General features: G+C 42.6%; 1 protein-coding gene across 4 annotated transcripts in view; it reads right to left on the reverse strand.

Moving 5' to 3' along the window:
• LOC143822632 (phosphatidylinositol-binding clathrin assembly protein-like) overlaps positions 1–11,399 on the reverse strand; it is a 55,882-nt gene that overhangs the window by 22,587 nt on the left and 21,896 nt on the right. For all 4 annotated transcript variants that reach the window (XM_077308007.1, XM_077308004.1, XM_077308005.1 and 1 more), the window contains exons 6-8: positions 11,228–11,339; positions 9,375–9,481; positions 8,809–8,850 (exon numbers count right to left, since the gene is read on the reverse strand). In XM_077308007.1, coding sequence (XP_077164122.1) covers positions 8,809–8,850; positions 9,375–9,481; positions 11,228–11,339 — 261 coding nt within the window. The remainder of the gene's footprint in view (positions 1–8,808; positions 8,851–9,374; positions 9,482–11,227; positions 11,340–11,399) is intronic.

Genomic DNA, 11,399 nt, shown 5'->3' on the forward strand with positions numbered 1-11,399 from the left:
ACATTCCTAGATGTTCAGATGTTTAAATTGTACTAGCAAGGGAGTAATTATGCTCTATCATTAGTATAAAATTCACAGTGGAATATGTGGGAAATTGTCTCAGTAAAACAGCCTTTCTCAGCCTTATACCACTGAGAAATGTTTTAAATATTCCTCAGGCTTCGAGAAACCCAGATGTGGTGTGACCATGCAGAAAATTGTTGGGCCATCACTGGCCATTGGGGGGGGCAGGTCAACATGACCATAATTGGTCCTCAGGGGAGGGCGGTATATAAATGTAAAATAAATAAATAAATATCACCCAATAAATGTTTAACACATTTAAAACTATATTAAAAATTAATTAACTCCCACCCATTCAGGAAACCCTTCCAGGACCATCAAGAAACACCAGCGTTTCATGACACCCTGGTTGACAAGGCCTGTAGTAACATTAGCACTATCTGGACAGCAATGTAGTTCCCATAGGCCAATGTTTGAACATTCCATATAGTACAGTAGATGGGAAGGCATCAAAGTGAGCTCCGAAAAAGGATCTAAATTTTGTAAAAGTGATGGTCAATAGGTAAGGGGCCACTGAAATTCCTGGCCATTGTTTTAGAAAACAGTCTGGCCTTGGTAGAATTGCCAACTCACTCTGGATTTCAATCTTAATGAGGCATCGATGGACCAAGGACTTAGCTTTTCTCAATCCCACCTCCAAAAGTCACTCTGGATCTAGGCTGCTAGTTGTTTTTTAAGCACCATGTGGCAATGTTTTTATTTTTGAATAATTGATAATTAGATGTTCTGCCTGACACTGCTGGCTCGATGTTTCCAGGGTTCACTTTATAGTTGTTAACGACTGCACCAAGGGTCAGATTGGAACAGCAGTATTGGAGGGGGGACGGCTAATCCTTTCCCCCCATACAGCTTTTAGGTAAAGGTAAAGGTATCCCCTGTGCAAGGACCGAGTCATGTCTGACCCTTGGGGTGATGCCCTCTAGCGTTTTCATGGCAGACTCAATAAGGGGTGGTTTGCCATCCCCTTCCCCAGTTATTACCGTTTACCCCCCAGCAATCTGGGTACTCATTTTACCGACCTTGGAAGGATGGAAGGCTGAGTCAACCTTGAGCCGGCTGCTGGGATTGAACTCCCAGCTTCATGGGCAGGGCTTTCAGGCTGCATGTCTGCTGCCTTACCACTCTGCACCACAAGAGGCTCTCATACAGCTTTTACATTTCCTCTATTGAAGAAGCTGTTATTACTTCTGTGGGGAAACACATACAGGCACCAAAATTTATTCATTTAAATCCTGCCTTTCTCCTGGAGGGCCAAAGGTAGTTTATTTATAATAAATCAAAACTTACATTTAACCAAAGAAGCCTTAAGATTATCTGTTATATCAGCTTAAAAAGATACCAGAAAAGATGCAATAAAACACTCACCTTACACATCTGGTGGGGATGGGAAATAATTAAAATTAGGAAAGTAGTGTGGAGGAAGGGGAAGGATTCAACAGCCTCACCTCCCAGCTCTGCTACCCCAATGCATTTGCCCCTCCCCTTCACCTGCTATTAAAATTTTACATTTTGAAAAAGCAGAAATGGTAACAACACCTCCTGCCTTCATGTCTAGTTCTGGAGCAAGCAAAACGAAACTCGCCTCCTACCCTTCATCTCCTTGAACAAAGTGATTAAGTTAAATTATATGCTCAAAAGATAAAGCTGTTCTGATAACAAAAAATGCTTACTGATATACTCTATGAGCTAATTCCTTCAAAGAACTATAACTAGCTAAGCTAAAGAACAATAAAAAGAATTAGCTGAGCTTATGGAAAAAACAGCAAAAGAATGTAAAGAAATGAAGTGATGTTATCAGCTGAGTCTTTACAGAAAATACCCTCAAGTGCATAGTAGCAATCCAGTGCCTGTACTGTTTTGTGATGAAAAAGGAAAGAATGAGAGCTTTCCAAGGCATACTATACAGTCAGCAAAACCAACAGATAGGAAACAGACAAGGGGTGTACGCTAGTTGCTAATGTACCATACAGAAGAGAATTTGTCTCAGGCTCTAGTTACACTTCCCAGGGAAGTGGGAAAGCACTCATGAAAATTAAGTTACAACAGAGATAAAGCAAGGTTGTACTTACCTATAACTGTTCTTCATCAAGTGGTCTTCTGTGCAGGTACAAATGGGGTCTGTGCAATCACACACCTGGCATGGAAAAGATTTCCAAGCTTTCTAATAAACTAGGAGCACTCCCCTCCTCCCTCTGGCATCTTCCCACTTAGATGATCACAGGACCAGGAGGAGGGGCACTAGTCCATCAGTTCTTCCCATGTCGCCACTGGCAACCCCCTAGAAATTAAGGTTCTAGAAAGTTCACAGCAGGAGGGAGGGATGTGAGGCTGTACAGAAGGCCACTTGACGAACAACAGTTACAGGTAAGTGCAACCTTGTTTTAATCTTTGTGGCTTCTGTGCAGCCCCACATAGGGAGGGTAGCAAGTTCACTGAGGAAAGGAGGTGGGTATGAATCTCTCAGATGAAGAGACCATGGAGAACCATCCCCGAAACAGTTCTTCACAGTCACATATTGACCTTCACCCACAACTGTCTTATGACAGAGCAGTGAGCTCTCTACATGTGTCCCAACATGGCAAAGAAAAAACATGCACTCTTTCAAAAGAAAGTCATGATACACGAATTGGCAGTCAGAACACAGTGCAACAGCCTCTGCCGACCCACAAGGATGGGTCGTTTGAGGATACTGGTCATGTGTGAATGAGGGCTGAGAGACAATCCCTGGTAGGGGATCCAGGCGAGAGCATCAACTTGTGAAAGTTCATGATGCAGAAGCACCACTAATATCCTCATACCAAAATTAGAAGTGATGCGTAGTAAAGGGCCCTATTCTAAATCAGCACCAAAGCATTGACAAAACAAGGGGTTATAGTTATGTCTTGTAAAAGAGGAAGAAGAAACTGTTAGAGAGTTATTGATCCATCCAGTGGACCAAACGTAATCAACAACATAAGAAGCTATTACGTAAGCATGAAAAAATTTGCAGGAAAACTTGTGGACAAGACAATAGACCAGAGAATATCTTTTCTCTTGTAGAGAAAATCCCCCTGCAGGAGAGGGAAAGAGACTTTGATTAGTAGACTTTAATTAGGAGATGCCAGTAGCAAAGCCTTTGGAAAGAGCTCTTCTGAGTCCAACTCTCCTTGTACCACACCTCACCACAGAGGGGGAATATTCCTTTATTCAGACTGGCGTGGAGCCAAAGCCTTTGAAAAGAGCTCTTCTGAGTCCAGCTCTATCCATACCTGTCTTCAAAACTGATGACAGCATGAGCATAAGGCTCTGTTGTGTGAACCCTTAGGCCAACCCTTTTCAACCTTCTGACTATGGAGGAACCTGAAATATTTTTCAGGCTTTGAGTAACCACAGAAGTGGTAAAATACCCCTTCAGAGAAATGAGCACAGACGTAAGATGTGGGAGCCAGCCAATCGATCGATTGATCATTTACCATTTCCATTGTGGAGAAAGTAGGCATGTAGAGCAACAGAGGAAGTGGGCTCCAGTGATGTCTAGAGATGACAGCCTCTGAACTTTGGGGAAAGGCCACATAACCCCTGGGGAGCTCCTGTGTAACCATAGGGTTCCTTGGTTTACCCTGATCGGGAATCCCTGCCCTAGACCGTTGAGGCACAGAGAATGGTTGTTTAACAACACCATTCTAAAGCAATGGTTAGCTTAATCCTGAAGAATAATCAGAAACATTTTTTCTTTAATTTATTCTTCACTAAAATGAGCACTGATGACAAAAAAGGGAAACTTCTAAAACAAATAAATCACTTGGAGAGGAGACGACTGAGAGGGGATCTGATAACCAGTATTTAAAAGGCTGCCATATAGAGGATGGAGCAGAATGGCTCTCTCTTGCCCTGGAGGGGACAGACCAGAACCAATGGAATGAAATGAATTCAAAAGAAATTCCATCTAAACATCCGGAAGAAGTCCCTGACAGTCAGAGCGGTTTCTCAGTGGAACAGGTTTCCTTGGGAGGTGGTGGGTTCTCCATCTTTGGAGATTTTTAAACAGAGGCTGGATAGCCATCTGACAGGGAGAGGCTGATTCTGTGAAGGCTTAAGGGGGTGGCAGGTTACAGTGGACGAGCGATAGGGATGTGAGTGTCCTGCATAGTGCAGGGGGTTGGACTAGATGACAAAGGAGGTCCCTTCCAACTCAATTATTCTATGATTCTATACTTCAACCTCAAAATTGAGGTTGGGGAGGGGGGGAGCACAGAACAGCAGTGGAGATCCTCTCTCTATGGCAGCAAAAAGAGAACTGAGGGAGTAGCGCCCCTCCTCCCAGTCATGCAATCATTTGGCTAGAAAGATGCCAGAGGGAAGAGAGACCCTCCTAATCTATTAGAAAGCTTATAAATCTTTCCGGGGCAGACCTGTGACTGTGCAGTCCCCAGGAGGGGCTGCACAGAAGCGACAATGATGAACAAGAGAGACATTTTTTCAACAAGAACTCACAGGAGGATGTTTTTGGTGAGCCATTAAAATATTTGCTTATCGCATAAAGGATCTACCTTGAAAAACCTATTCCAGTGGCATTTACTAGACATTTCTCTAATAATAAAGATACTTGTTGCACACACGATTTGCGTTTTGTTTCATAAGAGGTGCCATGCTACTGTTGAGTAGAAACAACCCAGCACCTAACTGGATTCTATCAGACAGAGAAGCTGCTTAAGCATTAACAGGTTGATTTACCTCTGGATGATTTACCTCCCCCATAAACTGAAGGCTTTCTTCCCTTCCTCAGTCTTTTCCAAACTGAACCCAAAAGGAATGAGCAATCCCACAGTAATTCAATTATTCCTTGTGTACTAAACAATGCAGAAACCTTACAGTGCAGATTAACTTTAAAAAAAAGTCCAGGCAAAAGGAATTCAAAGCAAATCAGTCATGCTATGCAGCCACAGGATCTCAGGCACCAAATCCCAGTCTGTAGCATAGGCAAGAAGCCCAGGTTGCTGACATGACAGCCAGTTGTGACCATCTAGACTGGTTGGAAGGGATGGTTTCAGGCGAAGTACAAAAGGAGCTACACGGCTGCCAAGGCTAGGAGCAATAGTGATATGATAGGTCTGGAAGGATGACACGCATGCAGCATAGCCTGGACGCAAGAAAGCTAGGTATACAAGGGACAGAAGCAGCCACTGGCATGGCTCTGGCATGTGGACAGAAGACAAAAATCATCAGCATCTGGTAGGATGTCTTACCATTTGGAAAATGCAAACTTTCTAATTGTTTTGAGCTGGCATGTTAAAAGAACCTTCATTCTGTCTGGCATTCTTAGGTGCATCAGCCTTTACATAGCTGTCGCTCGGGGGTTTTCCACACAAAAAAAATATTTCCTGTGGCTTGCTTACTGTTCCTGTGGCTGCTGATTCAGCACAATGCAAACTGTTGTGGTTTCCCCACTTTTTTCTTGCCCTAGTCCTCCACAAAGCTATTGTTTTCCCTACCGCACTGAGTGGCTTAAAAAAAAATCACACAGATATAACGAGAGCACTATAGTGTTGTAACGTTAAAAAGATCTATTGCAACCATAAACTAACTCCAACTTTTCATGTTAAATGTCTTTAGCATTTTTTAATGCGGAACTAGAAGGGAAATGTTCAAGATGTCTATTCCCTTTTTAACTCTGAAAAGAGCTAGTGTTTTTTTTTTAAACCACACTGGAACGATTTCCCTGTTTCAATAGCTCATTATAATGCTGTAGTAATCTTGACAGTACACAGTTGTTGTTTTTTTAAAGAAAAAGTCTCTGGGAAAATGGAAGCTGGAAGGGTGAAGGGAGCTAAGACAGGGGGAAAAAGCACAATTGTAGGCTATTTTGTCCTCCACACCTTCCCATCTGCACAGTAGCCTCTCTCCCCCCCACAGCTCTACTGCAATTTTTCCAAGAGTAATGAAATAAAGCGGGATAGGCTATAATGTAATAGCAAACCAATGTTTGCCATTTGGTGAAGGAGCTGGGGTTCATGTCTTTCCTCAGGTTTGTTAATTATAGATTTTTGTGGTTTTATTCACAGTTGGCTTCTATCTGTATGCTAGGATACAAGCCACAGTTCCTTCCATTAGGAATACGGAATTAGGGCAGAAGCGACCATTGATTACTTACCAAGAAATGTCTTTCTCTTCTGAGGTAGGAGGACATCTTGGATGGGTTTTCCCGCCCTTTTCCCAGAGAGGCAGGACAAAAACTTCTTTACTTCCTGTCTCCAACAGAGGGACAACCCCTTCAAGCCAAGAGGAATTCCGAAAGCCATCAGCTAACAACACTTTTTTTTTTAAACAGGAAGAAGAAGTGAAGGAAGAAAACAACAAAGGAAAACAACAGGACATGCTCTGACAAGAAGAAATGTAACACCAACAGGTAAGCCCAAAAACAAACTCTAACAGATTATCAGTAAGAACTGTATTCCAAAACTTTTTTAACAGCATGATCTAAGTACTGACGGAGATGCACTGGGGGGGACAAGATGTCCTACCTCAGAAGAGAAAGACCCTCCTCGGTAAGTAATCAATGGTCGTTCTCCTTCTCAGGGAAGGACATCTTGGATGGGAGCTCCCAGGGCAGTATTAAGTCCCGGGTGCGGCATCTCTGTCAGCCTGGATTACATGCTGCAAAACAGTCCTACTGAAGGCTGCATCCCCCGAACTCTATGCATCCAACTTGTAAAAAAGGTAAAGGTAAAGGTATCCCCTGTGCAAGCACCGAGTCATGTCTGACCCTTGGGGTGACGCCCTCCAGCGTTTTCTTGGCAGACTCAATACGGGGTGGTTTGCCAGTGCCTTCCCCAGTCATGACCGTTTACCCCCCAGCAAGCTGGGTACTCATTTTACCGACCTCGGAAGAATGGAAGGCTGAGTCAACCTTGAGCCGGCTGCTGAGATTGAACTCCCAGCCTCATGGGCAAAGCTTTCAGACGGCTGCCTTACCACTCTGCGCCACAAGAGGCTCTTGCCGCATCCAACTTGTAATGGCGCACAAAAGTGGAAATTGATGACCAAGTGGCCGCCTTGCATATGTCCTCGACAGAAGCCCTCTTATTGAAAGCAGTGTTAGTGGCTGCTGAACGAACTGAGTGAGCTGTGACAACAGGAGGGGCAGGAACCCCTTATGCCTTATAAGCTTCCAAAATGCAAGCCTGTAGACATCGCCCTATTGCAGGTCTTGACATGGCCTGACCCAATCTTGGAGGGGAAACTGAAATGAACAAGTATTCTGATTTCCTAATATCTTCAGTTCTGATAAGGTAAGCCTTGAGAGATCTCCTTACATCTAACATATGCCACTCTCGCTCCTTTAAATGTTTGGGGTTTTGGCAAAATGATGGTCCCTGCGGAGCCGAGGGTTGTACAGCGATAGAAACTGACGCCCAGGATTGAGCAGACGGGCTGGCGGAGTTAGGATCACAAAATGGCAGCTCGCGCTGCTGTGGAGTGATGGTCAGGCCTACAGTGCCACCACCACCGGCAGTCTCTCCTGCGATGCTCCCCGCTGCGACCGATGCAGCCCTTAGCGGGAACATGCTAGTCATTACCGTTGGCTCCTCACAGTCTAGGAACATGGGAGAGGAGTCTCCCCGTTGGACAAGGAACCGTCCCGTCGTGTCGCCATAGGAAAGTAGGGGGGGAGCGGCGGCTGAAAAGCGCGCCTAAACTCATTTGCGTGCCTGAGGCCATGCACTCCAAAAAAGTCACCAGAAATTCACGATAGTTCTCTAGCCCAGTAGGGACAGCGGAGGGAAGAAGAGATAAGACAGAACTAGAAGTGTAGAAAAAAATTAGAAGAATAGAATAGAGTTGAATAGAATAGCAAGTCAAAGCAAGCCTGAAAAAGGTGCGCTCCCAACGCAGGCAGGAAGAGAACTGGCTTGAAGGGGGTTGTCCCTCTGTTGGAGACAGGAAGTAAATAAGTTTTTGTCCTGCCTCCCTGAGAAAAGGGCGGGAAATCCCATCCAAGATGTCCTCCCCTCAGAAGGAGAACTGTGGTTTGCTACAAACCTAGAACCCTCGTAATTGGTTTCTCAGGTGCAAGGAAGGGCCTGAAGATCCACCAGGCTCTTTCACATTGCCGCTCACTCACTTCTCTACCAAGCCTTTAATTTTTCCATTATGAACCTAGAGTATCTGCACAATAAACACATAACAAACAAACACGTTTTTGTAACCAATAATTCACACTTCAGGAACCAAAGAGTTATTTTAGATGCACCATTTGCATTTATGGCATTTATGGCTTTTTTGAAGAGCAGCCTACCCACTCCTCATCTATATCATGAGGCAAACAACTCAGAAATTCCCCCTAGGGTGGCAGGGTTGATGTCTGAGAAAACAAGTCCAAAGCCCTGCTGGATATGTTGGAAGTGGTGATGCAGGTCTTTGAATCCTGCCCAATTAAACTGGGGAAAACCCTGGCTATTTCAGCTCTAATCAAAAGCTATCCCAATTCTTAGCAAGCTATGCCAAAATTACAGAGGTTTCTTTTTAAAAAAATAAAACGCCCAAACCTTTAGAAAGAATATTCTTTAGAACCAGACAAAAATAACTGGAGAGGTTACAGAATATAAGCACTACTATGCAAACAACACAATTCACGGGAAAAATGACATGTATTTCCATATATGATATATATGGAAGAAAATGAAATATTGTGATGTATATAATGGAACACTAACTGTTAAAAATCACAAAGGACTTGGGTTAAATTAATGTGAAATGTACACTGACCTGAGTAAGATCTGGAATGTCACCCTGATCAATTCCAACTTGCTGGGTTCACAAAAAAGGGAAAAAAATGTACATTACTACATGCAGTGACAATGAAAAGAAAGAACTGTGGATCTGAATGTCTACATAGAAGCTAAGGTACCAGGGAAGACATGGAGAGCTTTCTGAACTGGTACAATTCTAAATGCCATTTGTAATGGCACCATAAGCAGAATTTCACATGCAAATCTTGTAAGGTCTCTCTTAACCTCTTAATCTCTTTCATATACTAGAAAGCCACAAGAAGAGGGCTTTGGTACTATTTCGATAAATTATTCTTTTTTAATATTTAAAAATCCTTAGAAGTCTAGATCAGGACCTACATTGTCGTCTATATTTGTTCAGAAAAGATAATAGACAGAACTAGGCTTTCAAAATACTCCCTTTTAAATATGCCTATTTTAAGTGATAATTACAGGGGGGAAAACATCATATATCACCATATTTATAGGAAATTATATGCATTTATTACTGTACCAGTCCAGAGAACTAAATGAAATTCTATTGATGCTACTGGGTTTATTTACCTCTGCCACTTTGAGGAATTCTGACAATTTGGTCATTCTGGCTAAGAATTTTTTGTAAATATCCAGACCTTCTTTGCACTGATTCTTCTTCATATCAAAATACTTTTCTGAAGCATGAAATTAAAGGGGAAAGAAAAAAAAACATTTGTAAAATAATATTTAAAACGGGACTATTGGAAAGAGAAACTACTTTTACATTTAAAAGATATTTTAAAGTAATTTTTTTAAAAAGTATCAGCATAACTGGGTAATGACTCAAATCAGGTATGAGACCGAGAAACATGAAGAGCAATGGAATGATTGTTTTAAATGTTTTACTATGGATGGATTTAGAATTCCCATGTTAATTTTAATACACTGTACACTGTCCCAGGCCTTACAGGGAGGAGTGGTTAATAAATCCAAGAAGAAGAAGAAGAAGAAGAAGAAGAAGAAGAAGAAGAAGAAGAAGAAGAAGAAGAAGAAGAAGAAGAAGAAGAAGAAGAAGAAGAAGAAGAAGCAGCAGCAGCAGCAGCAGCAGCAGCCGCCACTGTTTTCCAAAACTTTTAAAAATGCTAAATTACTACTCCATACAAACATCTTCTATGCCAATGACAACATGGTGCCTTATTCACAGCATCCCATCACCATAGACAAGGCTATGAGAGCCAATTCAGACATTGTCTCTCTGTGGGCATAATTTGGTGTCAGATCCTGCACAGCAACCATAAGAAACGGTGCAGACTGAGGAGTGGACTACTAAATGCCTCCTCCACCCCCCCATTAATGGCAATTGGCCTCTGCATCTGCATTCGTATCCACATGGGCACCATGAGTGCCGGTTTCCATGGATCCACCCCAATGCTCCAAGGCAAACTAAGGTTGCAGTCCTTCGTAGATAGCTTGACAGCACAAAATAGCACAACAATGTCAGCCATAAGTCAGAGCATTAGTAGTAGTAGTAGTATTAAGTCAGGTAAACATGTATTCAGTCAGGTAAACACTTGCAATATAAATATTTAAGGGACTAAATTCTGAATGCAGCTCCAACTTCAACATAAAGGCCCTTAAGGTCAGCGTATCACTTCACACACAGAGCCAAAAGTTTCATCGGAAGGGACCACCTCTCCCCCATATACCCCCGGAAGAACATTAAGATCTTTGAATGTTAATATGTTAGTGGTCCCTGACCGTAGAGAAGTATGCCTGGCCTTGACCAGGGTCAGGGCTTTTTCGGCCCTGGCCCCAGCCTGGTGGAATATGCTGCTGGCAAAAACTCGGGCCCTGACAGAGCTATCAAAGTTCTGCAGGAGCTGTAAAATAGCACTATTCCATCAGGCATATGGTTCCTGGGGCAAGTCAATAAAATCCAGTTTCTTTACCACAGATATTGGCCGGAGGTATTGAGACAGACACAAGGCCCAATAAATGAATACAATAGGATATTGTTTCATCTTTTATAGCCTTTTCTGTTTTTATCAGAATTCTATATTATACGGATGTACACCACCACCCCAAGCCTGATTGGAGAGGGCAGTCTATAAATCAAATATAAATAATAATAATTGCTGACCAATCTGGGCTGCCATTTTTGAAACCTCTGCTGCAGCTACTGTTGAAGATAGCCCTGGTTTCAAGTGACATGAACCCTTCCTAGGCACTGGTTTAACTGCTGACATGTTACATGAACACGTCAACTGGCACTTTTTTTTGGGGGGGGGGGTTGTAGAGCATATAGTACTGTGTATATTATAAATACTCTAATGGGGGAGTGTGTGCAAGAGTGAAGAAGGGGGATTGGATACAAAAACAGAAACACATCTGTACATTTACTTGCAAATATGTAAAGAATTTTTATTTACAGTTCCACATACCTAACAGGTTAATAATCCCCTCATTATAAGCAGCAAAGAGCCTAATGGAATCCTTAAAGAGGAGCATGAAGGCAGCATTTATTACACCATTTGTTAGTTCATTTGGATTTGCCTGTGTAGAAAGGAGAGAGATTAAAAAAAAATAAACAGGGAAAAGATTACAGCACATTTT

This window comes from Paroedura picta, chromosome 13, assembly GCF_049243985.1.
Source record: "Paroedura picta isolate Pp20150507F chromosome 13, Ppicta_v3.0, whole genome shotgun sequence".
NCBI classification, from domain to species: Eukaryota; Metazoa; Chordata; class Lepidosauria; order Squamata; family Gekkonidae; genus Paroedura; species Paroedura picta.